This window comes from Rattus norvegicus, chromosome 9 (assembly GCF_021556685.1).
Source record: "Rattus norvegicus strain SHRSP/BbbUtx chromosome 9, alternate assembly SHRSP_T2T, whole genome shotgun sequence".
Lineage (NCBI taxonomy): Eukaryota > Metazoa > Chordata > Mammalia > Rodentia > Muridae > Rattus > Rattus norvegicus.
Window position 1 is genome coordinate 71,826,445 of NC_141542.1, and position 16,675 is coordinate 71,843,119.

A 16,675-nucleotide genomic window follows, 5' to 3' on the forward strand; every position below is an offset into this window, starting at 1 on the left:
GACAGCCAGGTCTACCAGGTGAGTTCCAGGACAGCCAGGGTGACACAGAGAAACCCTGTTTCAAAAACCAACCAACCAACCAACTAACCAACCAACCAACTAACCAACCAACCAGCCAATCAGCCAGCCAACCAACCAACACTTCCCCAAAAACAAACAAAACAAAACAAAACAAAAACAAAGAAAAAGAAAAGAAACAACAAAATCAGGTATAGAAAACAAAGGCATATTTGTGTTCAGTCAGACAGTAGCTTAACAACAAAAGAGAGTTTATTACTCAAATGACTCACAATGTCAACATCAAGCCAATAAAAATATATAATATGTGAATTACTTAACGGCATGGCCAACTGTAATTCTTTTGGAGGTCAGCCTTTCACACATAAATGAAAGGCCCCTGTTCTGTAGAAGATGAATCTTTACTGGGTAAAGACTGGGCAAGATGAGAGCCTCCCTGGCAGCGGGAGGAAGGTGGCCATGGAGTAGGTCTCAGTGTGTAAAAGCCACAGTAGGTGAAAATAGGCTTGGCACAGATGAAATGTTTCCCTCCACCGTGACTTTTCCACATTGAGATTGTGAGCTCGGGGTTGGAGATTTAGCTCAGTGGTAGAGCACTTGCCTAGCAAGCGCAAGGCCCTGGGTTCGGTCCCCAGCTCCAGAAAAAAGAATAATAATAATAATAATAAAAAAAAACCTCAAAGAGATTGTGAGCTCTCCTTCAAATCACCTTTTTAAACACGAACCAGTCAGTCACTGTCTATTGGACACCAGTTTTCAGTCAGGGTGTGAAGGTTCAGCCAGTTGAATTCTCCCTAGATTGGAGCGGGGCAGACGGTCATGGTCAGCCATGCAGTGCCCTCCATAGTGACCCCTCGTCAGTGACTTTTTAAAAAGTTAGTTTAGGGGTTGGTAGAGCGCTTGCCTAGGAAGCGCAAGGCCCTGGGTTCGGTCCCCAGCTCCGAAAAAAAGAATAAAAAAAAAAAAACCAAAAAAAAAAAGTTAGTTTTACTGTGCGTGCACGAGCACGTACTAGGGCACAGAGGAACAAGTACTGGCTTGGAGGTCAACTGTTGTAGAACTTCTATCTGTTTCTATATCTCTATGGGTTCCAGAGACTGAACTTGGGTCATAAGGCTTGCATGGCAAACGCCATCCTGTCAGTCTTAACTGACTTAAGAAATTCTGTTTTATGCCACTGGTGGGCTATTGGGACCAACAATGACAAAGTTAATGGTTCACTGTAGGACTGGCCACATGGTGCCCCTTTGAAAGAAAAGACATAGGAAAGAAGTTTTTTTGAAGACTTTTGACAAATTGGGCTCACTTTGTCTGGACATACAACAGTAAGAGACAAAAATTAGATTAACTGCTGTAGGCAGGGAATAGTTATTTCCACGAGTCTGTGTCCATGGGAGACAGGGACAGAGACAGGGAAGAAGGAATATTTTTTAGTTTAATTGAGGCTGTAGCTTCCTGAGAAGGCTCTAATTGGTTGAAATGATTTGGATAGTCAGCCTTTTTAATAGGCCTGATGAGAAATACTGATTTTTGTCCACTTGTGGGGAAGTGAACCAGGTTGTGGCTTAATGACCAGATGAGACATCTGTTTACACAGTCGAGAGGAGTGTAAGCTTTTATATTGATAAATAGTTGGTTATTCTTCCTTGTCTCAGAGGTTGAGACAAAGTTTACATAGATTAGGGGAAGGCTGAGCCTGGAAATTAAAAAACATTACATAAATGAAGATAGTATTGAAATAAAGTCAGATGGCAGTCATTTTAATAACTATTTACAAGGCCTTCTGTGGGGTCACCTGGCAACTCACATGCAAGTGACCTGTGTCACGCCCTCTTCCTGGTCAAACTGTCCATCATCTAGCTCCCGGAGGACACTGTCGCTGCCACTGAACCCGGAGAAGCTGTCGCTCTGTGTGGGCCGCTCTTCCTTGGTCCAACACTCTCTGGAGGGAGAGAGGGGACCCTCCTCAAGAGGGGCTCGGCCTCCTGCGGGTTGGCACTCGCTTGTGTCGAGGCCAATGCTCCTGCTGCCGACCTTGTTTCTGTCTTCACCCCTCAGCAGCCGGCCGCCTTTCCTCTGAAACACAGGAGGTTGTCACGCAGGGCTCAGAACATGCACGCCTCTGCTCTGCCCACCGCTTCAACCTGAGATTCTCCTTCTTTCCCACTCCTTGCTGTCGGAGCTGGGGTGTAGCTCAGAGCTGGTGCCCTGCCTGTGTGGACCTGGCGCCATCCTCAGCACCTGGGCCCTGCTCCTCTCTGCCTGGCTCTTGGCTTGTCCTTCTCAGCCGGAGGTGGCTTGTGTGGGCATTTCTCAGGAGAGAAATGAGTTAAATTGTACTTGGGAAACAAAGTAAGCAAGAAACCAGTGTGTTTTGTTGTTGGTGGTGGTGGTGATGGTGACTGAACTATAGAAAATATACTTCAGTGGGATTCCTGTCTGTGTCCTGAGGCACTAGTGTGTCCTGGAAAAAACACACACTCTAAGTGTTTCTTTAAAACAGCAGTTCTCAACCTGTGGGTGGAACTCTGGGTGGAATGGCTCTTTCACAGGGGTGGCCCAAGACCGTCAGAAAACACAGATACCTACATCTGCCTTCACAGTGGTAGCCAAACTATAGATATGAAGTAGCAATAAAAATAATTGTATGGTTGGAGGTCACCACACCAGAGGAGCTGTGTTAAAGGGTCGCAGCAGGCCCCTTCCTTGTGCTGAGTCTGACTGACTCATTCACATCATACACAACAAGCTGCGGGTATTTTGCTGATACAGATTTAAAGGCTGGCCAGCAATATACTTGGTTCATGCGGTTTTTGAGTAACAATGGTCCCCATAGGCTCTTTTATTTGAATTTTTAGTCATCAGGTAGTGGAACTCTTTAAAAAGATTAGAAGGGTTAGGAGGTATGGCCTTGTTAGAGAAAATGGGTAACTGTGGGTGAGCTTTGAGGGTTCAAAAGCCCATGTAGGTCCAGTCTCTCTCCCTCCTCCCCTGTCCTCTCTCCCTCCCTCCCTCCTCTCCCTTCCTCCCTCTCCCTTTTTCCCTCTCTCTTCCTCCCTCCCTCCCTCTCCCTTCTTCCCTCCTCCTCCCTCCCTCTCCCTTCTTCCCTCCTCCTCCCTCCCTCTCCCTCCCTCCCTGCCCCCTACTTCTCTGTCTCTCTCTCTTTCCGTTCCCCAAGATGATAATGGACTAAGGCTCTGAAGCTATGAGAAGGCCTCAATTTAATGCTCTTTTATAAGAGTCGCCTCCACACGTTGTCACTTCACAGCAATAGAACAGTGACTGAGACAGTAAGTTCCTGAAGAAGTCTCTGCCATGTAAACTTAGGTCTAAAGATCTCTGAGCGACAGGAGGGGCTGGGTCCTCCAGGAGGGCTCCAGCCCAGCATGTGGGTGTCCAGGCTGCTGCAGGGGCGCTTTTATTACTGCCAGTGTGTCAGTCACTGGATCCCACCACAGAACCTAAACTCTGTAAGTCTGAGCAGGATTTAAAAATTACCCACCTTCACTTCAGTGTTAGTTGGGAACTAAGATTACACTTTACTGTGTGAAAGGCTAAAGTTATGAAACTCTTAGACAACACTGCCTCACAGGCAAAAGATCCTTGTTCCTGTCTTCACTAGCAAACCCTTGCCTCACCGAATTTAATCATCGGACATTTGACCCTTGTCCTGTATTCCTGCTCAGAATGTGTTGAGCTGAGTTCTCACTGTGGGGCCTGGGAGGTCCTCTCAGATAGGTGCCAGGCTTGAGAGCAATGCCCTGGTCGGTGCCGGGGTGGCACAGGGGGCTGGGTCGGCTTCCTCAAGCCTGGCTAGTGGGGGCCTTTCCGACACAAAGATTCCCTGGGGTTGTTCCCAACCTTCCAGTCTGACTCACACAGGGGGCCCTGGAGCCCTCACTGGAACAGGGACAAAGGTGACGTTTGCAATACACTATTGTGTGTCAGATAACAGAGGCCAGCTCTCACTGCTGTGATAATTTCCTTAATAAAAGTGGAATATTCCGTAGCACATGCTATTCATAGTAATTTACTTTTAGATAACTTAATCAGCAAACAGCCATCAGTTTGTAAAGTTGAAACGCCATTGACAAAATAGTCAGTTCTGTATCCTGACTGAAACGCTTCAGAACACACACCTTGGCTTCTCAGAAGGCTAAGGGCTTGATCGATATGTCTTTCGCAATGATGTTGCCTCTCACACAACCTCACCCCATGTGAAGTGCTTTTTTACAATCAGCCAATTTGTGATTTCCCAATAACTCAAAATGTTGGAAGCCCATTCAGTCCCAGGAGAGCATTCATTTCACTACCCCCAACTCTTTAGGGGTCCCCGTGAAGGGTAGGGTCATGGAGTGTCCTGCCCCATGGGCACTGGACTGATCTGCCTTGTGCTTTTCACGGCACATTCATTGTGTTTGCAAAAACAAAACAAAACAAAACAAAACAAAACAAAACACACCAAGATCAGTGATGCAAGGCTGTGTTCCTTAAATAAAACTTTCTGTTATAGAACAGTGCACACACACTCACACACACACACTCACAACACACACACACTCACACACACTCACCCACTCACACTCATACACACTCTAGAGAACCTGGTAGAACAAAGAAAAAAGGAAAGCTCATCCTATCTCCAAACAACGCTATTGTTAGAGCTTGGACATATTTTCTTTTTCTTTTTTTTTTTTTTTTTTTTTTTTGGTCCTTTTTTTCGGAGCTGGGGACCGAACCCAGGGCCTTGCGCTTCCTAGGTAAGCGCTCTACCACTGAGCTAAATCCCCAGCCCCTAGAGCTTGGACATATTTTCTCATCTCCTCTCTCCCCCTCCCTCCTCCCCTCCCTCCCTCCCTCCTCCCCTCCCTCCCTCCCTCCCTCCCTCCCTCCATCTTTTTCTCGTTCTGCATATAAGTGGTTCATAAAAACACAGCACGAGTCTGTCTAGCTCATTTCCCACCAGGCATACACTGCAGTTCCCTGTTATTTTCCAGGCTCACTCATGGCCTTTCCTGCTTCCTTCCAACATTTTCTCTACAAGGTGACAGGGACTTATAAACATCTAACGTGTCAGTCTTGTTTAAAAGAAAAGGGACTGACCCAGTCTATTAGTGTCTTTTCTTGATGTAGTGTCAAATACCAGACTAAAGCAACTTCAGGCCTGATTTCTTTTGTCTCACAGTTTGTCACGATGAGGAGAGGATCACAGTTGGGGAACAGAATAATGAGGGCTGCTGCCCAGCTCACTTCCTGCCTTCAGTTCAGGACTCAGCCCAAGGAGGGAAGGATGCTGCCCACTTTCAGGATGAGTCTGTGCCTTAGGGTTTCTTTTTATTGCTGTAAAGAGACACCATGATCATGGCAACTCTTACAAAAGAAAACATTTAATTGGGCCTGGTTTACAGTTTCAGAGGTTCAGTCCATTATGGTAGGAAACATGGCAGCATGCAGGTGCTAGAGGAGCTGAGAGTTCTACATCTTAATCCACAAGCAGCAGTGGGAGACTGTGTCCACACTGGGCACAGCCTGAGCATATATGACTTCAAAGCCCATCTTTGGTGACACACTTTCTCTGACAAGACCACACCCACTCCAAGGCCCCACTTCCTACTAGTGCCATTCCTATGGGCCAAGCATTCAAACACATGAGTCTATGGGGGCCATGCCTGTGAAACCACAGCCTGTTTTCCCACCCTAATTAATCTAATGTAGGTAATTTCTCATGGGCATGCCCAGAGGTAACCTAGTCTAGATAATTTTTCACAGGCATACCTGGAAGCTTGCCTCTGCGATAATTCTAACTCATGCTGCACCCATTAGCATACATATGCAGCTCAAGTGACAAGCCTGTTGACTTTGGGATATCCCAGTACGGCTCCTTTCCATAGCCAGTGTTCTAATACAAACAAAAGAACTGTTAGGAATGTAGGGTAGTGTCTTAGTCAGGTTCCCATTGCTGTGAAGAGACACCATGCTCACAAAATTCTTAAAAAGGAAAATGTTTACTTGGGGCTGGCTTACAGTTCAGAGGTTTAGTCCATTATCTTCATGGTGGGAAGGATGGTGACACTCAGTTAGATGTGGTGCTGGAGAGTTCTACATCCAGAGTTGATAGTCAGCAGACAGAGAGAAACACTGGGCTTGGCTTGAGCAATTGAAACCCCAAAGCCCACCTGCAATGACACACTTCCTCCAACAAGGCCCAAACTACTCCAATAAGGTCACACTTCCTAGTGTCACTACACAAGCATTCAACGTGAATGTATGGGGCCAAGGGCACATTCTTATTCAAACCACCACAGTTAGTGTGTTCATCATGGAAAATGATGTGGAAAACTGACAGACAGCTACCCCTGTGATGCAGCCGTCACACTCCTGGGTAAGGCTGGAGGAATGAAGTGAGGATGTTAGTGAACATTCTCACCCCATGCTCACTGCCCTGTTTCTCACAAGGCCGGAGAGTGGAAACATCCTGACTGTACGTGCTCCACTGTTGAGTAGATAAAGGAGAGGTCACTCTTCTACCTGCCACTGGTGCTCAGGGAAACAAGCCAGGCTCAGAATGACAGCAACCACACTGTTAGATACACAGAATGTGGGGAGTTCCTCTCCTAGGAATTACAGGAAGAATGGTGTCTACCAGAAGCTTCAGAAAGAGGGGGTGGGGTTGGGGAAAGGATGGGGGAAGGTTAACCAATGGACACAAGCTACAGCTAAGGTAGGAAGTTCTGATCTGCTGTGGCCCAGTTGGGTGACTGTGTACACTAGATTTCAAAATGGATTTCAATGTTTTCACCATAAACAAGTGATAAGTATTTGAAAAAAGTAGGCATGCTAACTTGATTTAAAAAAAAATCATATGATGTATATGTGCATTGAAACATCACACTGTACACACAGACACACACAGACACACACACAGAGGCTGGAGAGATGAAGAGATGACTCAGTAGTTGAGAGAACTTGCTGCTTTTGCAGAGGACCAGGGTTTGGTTCCTATGTGGTTGGCCCCCTGTGGTGGTTCACAACTGTCTGTAATTCTAGTTCTTCTGGCTTCCTTGGCACCAGGCATACACATGCATGCATGCATGCAAAACACTCATACACATCTTTTTAAATACCACGTACCACTTAAAGATTAATTTAAAAAAATGTATCCACACTGCAAAAACCAAACCGAACCAAAACACTGCCTGTCTTCAAGGGGCCAATCTGTCTGTTTTTCTCTTAAACAACAGAACTTTCTCCCACCATCCTTCTGCAGTGTTTAAGCATGTGGTATTAACACAGACCACATCTCCTTCCAGACTCCGGTAGAAGTGGAGTGTAGAGACAGAGCAGTTCAGATCAAAGCAACAGAACACGAGACTGCCTGAGAAAGTCATTGCCCGAGGCACAAACTTGGAATTCCAATTTCCTGAGAGCCTGATTCTGCTGGTGCAAGGCTGATCCAGGTCTTGAAGCCCCACTGCTACCCTATCCTGAGTGCCTGCCACCTTTAGGGATTACAGGACTCATCTGTGTGTGGCTCAATGTTTACAGTTAGTCTGTTTATTTATGTTGTGTGTGCCGTGGTGTCCCTGCAGAAGGAAGACAAGAAGGCTTGGTTCTCTCCCTTTACTTCACGGATTTCAGGGACAGAACTCAAGCTGTTAGATTTGACAGCAGATGCCTTCACCCCTAAGCCACCTCGCTGGCCATCTAAACTGTCTGTTGTTGGAACAGCTTAGTACGTAGTTATTTACTAATTATCAGTCAACGTGGAAATAATGCTCTCCACTTGATTTCCCCCAACTTTCTGACTATGAAAACTTCTAAATGTATAGAAAATTTAAAAGAGAAGAGGTGCCCAATGCCTCCACTTAAATAATGTTGCCTCCTAGTGTGTGTAGGCTTTGGAACATCAACACCAACATTTCTGTATTACAGCTGATGGTCGTGTTAGTTGGAGAAAATACAGGACCACTTGGCACTCCTGCATTTTTTCCCCGTCTCCTTATATTAGCAGGCTTTAATGATTGCAACCTCTCATATTGCCAGTCATGGCGCCAGGCACATTTAGAAAGCGAAGTGTGAGAGCTTGGTGGCCTGTGCTAATATTAATCATATTTTGTAAAGGAAATGGAGACCTGGAGGGGCCACAGGCGCCGTCTGTGCCCCTCTTACTTCAAGCCCTCAGAATTCTTTTCAGTTTGCTGTCAGCTCCCAAGCTCTCTACAAATGGGAGTCCTATTCTCTCGTGCCTGTGGAAACAACATGCTTTTAAAGATTGTTTTAAAAATTATTTTAGGGCTGGAGAGATGGCTCAGTGGTTAAGAGGTTCTGAGTTCAATTCCCAGCAACCACATGGTGGCTCACAACCATCTGTAGTGGGATCTGAGGCCCTCTTCTGTGTGTCTGCAGACAGTGACAGTGAACGTATATACATGAAATAAATAAATACGTAAATCCTAAGAAAGACAGAGTCTTAAAAGATTATTTTAAAACTATGTTTCTGTGCATATGTGTGCAGGTATTTGCAGAGTCCAAAAGAAGAGGTCAGATTCTATGTAGGTAGAGTTCCCAGGTGGTTGTGAGCTGCTCAAAGCAGTGCTAGAGACTGAACTTGAGGCCTCCGGAGAGCAGCCAGTGCTCTGAACCATGGAGGCATCTCCTCAGCCCAGAAACCAAACATTTTTAAGTGGCTCTTTGTTTCTTATAAATGATATGGGCAGAATTTTTTAAAAATGGAAATAAACATTTTTAGACAATTTAAAAATCTATGAGTTTTATTTAACTCTTCAAAAGAAAAAAGTTTAGGAAGGAAAATCTTCAAAGAGAAACATTAAACTCAAATTTAGCTGATCGAGGTCAAAAATCCCTTTTTTGTTTGTTTGATTTTGTTTTGTTTTTGAGCCGGGGTTTGATGCAGGCCAGAGTAGCCTTGAACTCCTGATCCTCCTGCCTCCACACCACCCTAAGGCCTGGGATTATAGGGTACAGCTTTTGATCAGAATCCCTCACCCCCTCCAGCAAAGCTATCATTTCCTGGAATCTATTTGAAGGCCTCTGTCCAAAATATGACAATAAAAATACAATGAGAAATGGAGAGAAGAACGGAGCTTAATGGAACCCTGTGAAGGGAAAAGAGGCAGCCATCACTCACACCGAGCTTCCCAAGAATCCCTGCCTCAAGGCGAGGCTTCATGAAGACTACCACATGGAAAATGTAATTTATAAAGCAAATGTTCTTCCAAAATTTCCTTTCTTTTACTTAATTCTTTTTTTGGTTCTTTTTTTTTTTTTTTTTGGAGCTGGGGACCGAACCCAGGGCCTAGTGCTTCCTAGGCAAGCGCTCTACCACTGAGCTAAATCCCCAACCCCTACTTAATTTTTTAAAACTAATATATGTGTGTGTTTTGCCTGCATGTGTGTCTGTTCACCATGTGTGTGCAGTACCCAGGGAGGCCAGAAGATGGCATCAGACTCCCCTGAGACTGGAGTTACAGATGGATGTGAGCCGCCATGTGGGTGCTGGGAACTGGAATTGAACCCAGGTCCTCTTTAAGAGCAGCTAGCACTCTTACCCTCCAAACCATTTCTCTAGCCCCTCTTTTATTTATTAAAGATGGGGATCTCTGTTTCTTATGCTAGTTTTAAGCTTCCAGGCTCAAATGATTCTCCTGTCCCCGTCTTTCAAAGAAGCTGGAAGATGTTGAAAATTCAGCTCCTTATATGTTGGGTTTTATTTTTGCTTTGCTCTGATAGTAACTGTGCCCTGGTTCTTTCTTTTTGGACTAAAAAGTATTTAAGTCAATTTTATGTTACTGGAGTTCAAGTTAAGAGACTGGATATTTTAAAGAGACAGTGAGGCCAGATGTGTGGTGTAGGCTTTCAGTCCCAGCACTCGGGAAGCAGAGTCGGATGGAACTCTGAGTCTGAGGTCAGCCTGGTCTACATAGTGAGTCCCTGGACAGTGCTATGTAGCAAGATTCTATATAAAAGGGGGGAGGCTTAAACATTATTTTATGTGTGTAGATGTTTTGTATATCTGTACATCATGTGTAGACCTGGGGCCTGAGGAAGCAGAACAGTCAGATTCCCTGGTACTAGAGTTACAAATGGTTAACAACCATGAGGGTGTTAGGAATTGAACCTAGGTCCTCTGGAAGAACAGCCAGTGCTCTTAGGTGCTGAGCCATCTCTTTACCCCCAGAAACATTGAACTTTTAAGTTAGATTATTTGCTTGCTTGTTTGTTTGTTTTGAGACAAGGTTTCACTGTGTAACCCTGGCTGTCCTGGGAACTCACTTTGTAGACCAGGCTGTCAAGTTCAACGGCTCACCTGCCTGCCTCCCCAGCGCTGAGATTAAAGGTGTATGTATGCCATTATCCCTGGCTAAATGGTGGGGTTTTCAAAGTTGTGTTGTATTTTATATTGTGATATTATTAATATGATCTGGAGGACAAACAAGAAGGGAAAGGTTATGGTTTAAAGCAACATGTTTGTGTGTCAAAATTGACAAGGAGTAGGGTGTCATAAGCAACATGTTTGTGTGTCAAAATTGACAAGGAGTAGGGTGTCATAAGCAACATGTTTGTGTGTCAAAATTGACAAGGAGTAGGGTGTCATGGGTAGCTTTAGTTGTCAACTTGACAACTGGGAAGAGGGTACCGAAGCGGAGGAATTGCCTTCATGGGATTGGCCTGTGGGTGGTCTGGGGCAGGGGGGTATTTCCTTAATTGTTAATTGATGTGGGAAGGCCAGTCCATGTGGGAGGTGCCAGTATTGGGCATGTGGACCTGCATCATATAAGGAAGGCAGCTGAGCAAGCCAGAGGGAACCAGCCATGTTTGTCTACTTCAGACCCTACTTCCTGGTTCCTCTTTGAGCTCCTGCAGGAAGTTCTCCCAGTGATGGGTTGTATCGTAAGCAGAATAAGTACTTTCCTCCCCTAAGTTGGTTTTAGTTAGTAGTTTTTCCCCACAGAAACAGAAGGCAAAGCAGGATACTAGGACTATAGGAATGTGCCACAATACCCAGTATGCAGTCTTATTTTATTTATGTGTGTGTGTATGCACATGTACCTGCATGTACCCTTGCATATATGCCACAAGTCAGTTCTCTTCTCAGACCACGTGTGTCCTGGGAAATGAAACACAGATGGTCTGTCAGGCTTGGAAGCAAGCACCTTTATTTGCTAAACCGTTTCACTGGGCCTGGGATTTTATTAAAGTGCCTGAACTGTAAAACTGACAATTGGGTATACACTTCTATGGGCTTTGATAACCACAGATGTAACACACACTATAGCAGTTCTATGGTCTCCCTGTACATCCTCCTCTTGCACGGTTCACTTAATCCGGGCTGTGATGGAAATGGGACGATACAGTGTAACCTTTGGATACTGGCGCCTTTAACCCAGCCTAACACCCATGAGACCCATCCAAGTCCCCGTTCCCATCCGTAGCTCATCTCTTATTTCTGAATAGCACTTAACTGTAGACTGTACTCTCATTGTTTATCCATCCACATGTTGAAGACATAGGCTTTCTCCTGCTTTGGACAATTATGACTAGGTAATTATAAATATTTGTGTATACATTTGTGCACACACATTTGTGAACATGTGTGTGCTTCTCTAACATAAACACCCAAGAGGGGACTGCTGAGTCATATGAGCACATTTACAGTCACAGCGAGTGGCCCAGCCATGTTCCAGACTGCTGTGCTGCTTGCCTCCCTCCCAGTGAGGACTGCTTTGCTTGTCCGCTCGTCTCACCAGTTCTTGGTTATTGTCTGATTTAAAAGTTTGGCTTTTGTGATATGTGCATGGTGGTATCTCGTCATGAGCTACATTTGTGCTCTCATAACTAATGATTAAAGCATCTCTTGTATATTTATTGCTTGTGTACATTTCCTCACCAGTAACTGTGCTGTTTTCCTACTGTTGACGGTTGAGATTCTTTTTTTTTTAAGATTTATTCATTTATTATATATAAGTACACTGTAGCTGTCTTCAGATACACCAGAAGAGGGCATCGGATCTCTTTACAGATGGTTGTGAGCCACCACGTGCGTGGTTGCTGGGAATTGAACTCAGGACCTCTGGAAGAGCAGTCAGGTGCTCTTAACCGCTGAGCCATCTCTCCAGCCCGACGGTTGAGATTCTTGATGCATTCCCACACAGCCCATTCTTTTTTTTTTTTTTTTTTTTGGTTCTTTTTTTCCGGAGCTGGGGACTGGGGACCGAACCCAGGGCCTTGCACTTCCTAGGCAAGCGCTCTACCACTGAGCTAAATCCCCAACCCCCACACAGCCCATTCTTGATGATGTGACAGCTAAGGCTTCTGTGGTCTGTGCCCCATCTTTTCATTCTTTTAGTGGCACATCTTTTAACTTTGAAAATCTAATTTATCAAGTTTGTTATTTCCAAGATGGGGTTTCTCTTTGTAGCTCTTCCTGTCCTGGAACTCACTCTCTGTATACCGAGCTGTCCTCAGACTCACAGAGATCCGCTTGCTGCTAGCTCCTGAGTGCTTGGATTAAAGCACCGGGCTGGAGAGATGGCTCAGCAGTTAAGAGCACTGACTGCTCTTCCAGAGGTCCTGAGTTCAATTCCCAGCAACCACATGGTGGTTCACAGCCATCTGTGATGAGATCTGGTGCCCTCCTCTAGTGTGTCTGAAGAGAGTGACAGTGTACTCAATATATATAGATAAATCTTTAAAAAAACAAAAACAAAAACAAAGATGTATGCCACCACTGCCCGGCTAATTTACATTAATTACACAGTTTTGCTATTATATCTGAGATCTTTCCTAACTTCGTCGTGGACAGTTCCCCCTAATATCTTTTCTAAATAGCTTCCAGTTTTACTATATAAATGATTTCTGATACCTTAAAGAAAATGGGGCTGTGATGCAGCTCAATTCACAGACGTGCACGTGGCTGCAGTGGCAGACGCTCCCAGCACTCCTGTGCGAGGCACAGGAGGGTGTGCGTTTCAAGGTTTGAGACTGATGGCTTGGTCAATCTGGGATGGCTCATACTGGTGACCCTGGTGAGTCTCAGCCTGGGCTTCCCTGTCACACTTTCTCTGCAACAAGTGCCACACTGACCATCTCTGCCACCCCACGTGCTCCTGGCCGTGAGCAGCCTGCTTACTTTCTCTGGCTCTTGGCTCTAGCAACACTTGGGGCAGGGGACACTAGGAAGACTAATCTCTGGAGTCCTGGTGATAGGGCTGACTCACCAGGGGGCAGCCACGCTCAGGGCCTCTTCCTGGGGAGGACTTTGTAATTCTCACGCTGGCTCCTTTCTTTTCTCTGGACCACCCTCCTTCCACACTCTCCAGTTGTCCTCACTGTTATCACGAACCCCAGGCACACTTCTGCCCATCTCTCTTCAGAGTGCAGTCTTGTCCTGACTTCTTTCCTTTACTGCATCATATAGATTACACTTCACATGCCCCATATTACCCAGAAGACTTAGCATAAAACAGAGTTTATTCAGGGCATGGGGAGGAGAGTTAAGAGGGTAGTAGGGCAGAGAAAGGCAGAGAGAGAGAGAGAGAGTAGAGGAGTAGAGGCCAGCCATGAGCATGTGGAGAGAACGGGGAGGGGAATGGGGAGAGAAGGGAAAAAGGGGGAAGAGGGTAAGAGCAAGAGAGAACAAGGTCACTTTTTTCTCTTTAACATTTGGGATTGAATCCAGAGCCTCATGCACTCCAGGTGAATGCTCTACCCCTGAGATCTGTCCTCAGCTCTAGAATTTCAATGAGGACAGAGCCTAAATATCGTCATGAAACTGCTATCGACTGTAAATAGAGAAGACTGTGAGGTAGCAGACTTGGGTTCAAACACAACTGCACAGCCCTCCATTAATTCAATCCCATGGGGGCTGTGAATGAGCAGATTCTCCACAGAATACTCCACGATAAACTCCCGACCCAGGGTCATCCTCCCTGAGGTGAGGGCACACTGCTCACACGTGGGTCCCAGAGGGTGATTCTCCTCTCCTGCCTCACACCTTCTGATCCACTTCCCTACCTCAACCTACAATTCCAAAATTAACATAGCATGGCTAAATTGCATGCACTGTGGGTGTGTGAGGTCCTATTATAAGTAAGGCATTATCAATACAGCTTTCCACCGGTCAAAGAGCACTGTTCTAGCTTCAAAACCACAAGAGTAAGAAACCCTGCCTCAGTAAAAAAGCAGGACAGTCAGGCATGGGGCTGCGTCCTTTTAATCCCAGAACTCAGGAAGCAGAGGAAGGTCAGTCTCTCTGAGTTCAAGTCCAGCCTGGTTTACAAAATGAGTTCCAGGACAACCAGGGCTACAGGGCTACACAGAAAGACCTGGTCTGGGGTTGGGGATTTAGCTCAGTGGTAGAGCGCTTGCCTAGCAAGCGCAAGGCCCTGGGTTCGGTCCCCAGCTCTGAAAAAAAGAAAAGAAAAGAAAAAAAAAAAAAAAAAGAAAGACCTGGTCTAACCCCCCCCCCCCCCGCCCCATTACCAAAAAAAAAAAAAGGCTGGGCAGCGTCAGCGTGAGACTGTATTGGGACAAACAGAAGTGTTGCATGTTGTTAGAGGTCAAGATAACCAAAACTGTGCATATTTTTTGCAAACTTTGGCACTTTGGACGCACAAACTTAGAAAAATAATGGAGGAACCCCCCTTACGCTCTACCCTGGGAACTATAGTGGCAGAGGACAGGTTAGCAGCACGGATTTATTTTGTATGCACACAGGGACTTCGTTATAAAGAAGAAAAAGGCAAAGGAATGGCTTGGTGTGGAAGACTGAATTCAGCATAGCTTTTTGAGAGGCTGACAGGCTGGAAGCAAGAGACCGGCAAGGAAAGCGATGCCAGAGCCTCCAGGGAGTGGTGAGGGAGCAGATTATCTCACAGAGGGTTGCTTTTGCAGGTTCGAGTCAGAGAGGGTCCTTTCCAGTTGTCACTCTCTTCCTTCCAGCAGGGAGAGCAGATGTATATATAGACTGGAACCTGCTACCTCTGTAAGGTGACATATAGGCCATTCTATGGCAGAGAAAAGGGCAGACACTTCTGGGGTCTGCTTTTTCTTAGTTGCCTGCAGCTCAAAATGGTTCTTATGCCAATGTGCTGTGTGCTGGGAAGGTCTATTTTAATAGTCTTTGGAACTGTGTCATCCTTTCTTTTTAAAAACAATTACAATTTTTGTTTTATTCTGAATTAGTTGTATGTAGTGTATGTATTTGTGAGTGCCATTGGCCTGTGTGAGTCAGAGGACAATATGGGAGTCAGTTTCCTCCTGCTACAGTGGGTTTTGGGGGAACCAGTTAACTTCTCTTTTGCGTTCTTTAGGAGACTGTTTCCATGCTGAGTCTGTGTCCTGTGCTCAGTTTAGAAGGAGAGAGAGCTTGAGGATTAAATGCTTCACTATCATGTCTTACTCATGACATCAACACTGAGGTTTTACTCACTTCTGGGGTCTGAGCAGCTGAGTTCCATGTCACTGGCCTTTGGAGAAACACGACCTGCTTGGTAGCCAAGTTCCCTTCACTGAAAGTTAAAATAGTACCATTAGCATTGTGAATTAGGAATTTCCTCTTAATGCTACAGAGATCTTAATTACTTTCTAAAGTTAAGATACCAACAAATGGGTTTCATTACACCATTTTATATACATGTGTCATTATACTTTGTTCTAGTGAATTCGTAATTTTCTCCATATTTAATTAGGTTGGCCCACGTATATCCTTTGTGGGGTAATCTTCTGATCCCAAAATAATTATGAAATACAGGTGTACTGGAAAAACAAAAAGAAAAAACCCTATTAAAAAATTAATTGGTGTGGGGTGAGAGGTTTTGGAGAGATCACTCAGTGGTTTAGAGCTCTTGCAGCTCTTCCAGAAGACCTGGGTTCGATTCTCAGCACCCACATGGTGGCCCACTGTGGCTGTAACTCCAGTCCAGGGGATCCAATACCATCTTCTGGTTCACATTGGCATCAGGCATGCTGGACAGACAAATACGCAGGCTAAACATCCAGACGCATAAAAGTTAACTAAGAAGTTGGAGGGTCGACTCAGTGATTAAGGGTGGATGCTGATGTGGGTGGAGAGAGGGAGCAGCAGTTAGAAGCACTGGCTGCTTTTCCAGAGGATCGGGTTCAATTCCCACCCCGGACATGACATCAGTTCTACAGGATCTGATGCCCTCTGCTGGCCTCTGAGGGATATGTGTACATGATACACATAAATGCATGGGAAACACTTGCACACCTTGAAAATTTTTTAAAGACTTTTAAAAAAAGGGACATTGTCTTGCAGAGGACCTGAATTCATTTCCCAGCACCCATATTAGGTGGCTAAAAATCAACTGTACCTCCAGACTGGAGGGACCCGATGTCTTCTTCTCTCTTCCATGGGCACTTACACACATGTAGCATTCACACACACATATGTACACATAGATAATATAGACATTTTAAATAATTATTAATTATTAATTTAATAATTCAAAACTCTTTATTAAATATTTATTTATTATATATAAGTACACTGTAGCTGTCTTCAGACACACCAGAAGAGGGCATCAGATCCCATTACAGATGGTTGTGAGCCACCATATGGTTGCTGGGATTTGAACTCAGGACCTCTGGAAGAGCAGTCAGAGCTCTTAACCAC

At 45.2% G+C, this 16,675-nt stretch overlaps 1 protein-coding gene across 1 annotated transcript in view; it reads right to left on the reverse strand.

Annotated features, from left to right (window-relative positions):
• Positions 1-247: 247 nt before the first annotated feature.
• The window catches only part of Rftn2 (raftlin family member 2), a 55,979-nt gene continuing 39,551 nt past the window's right edge, over positions 248-16,675 (reverse strand). Inside the window, 2 exon segments of the mRNA NM_001431326.1 lie at positions 248-2,094; positions 15,470-15,548. Of these exon segments, the coding sequence (NP_001418255.1) occupies positions 1,822-2,094; positions 15,470-15,548 (352 nt within the window). The 3' untranslated portion in view covers positions 248-1,821.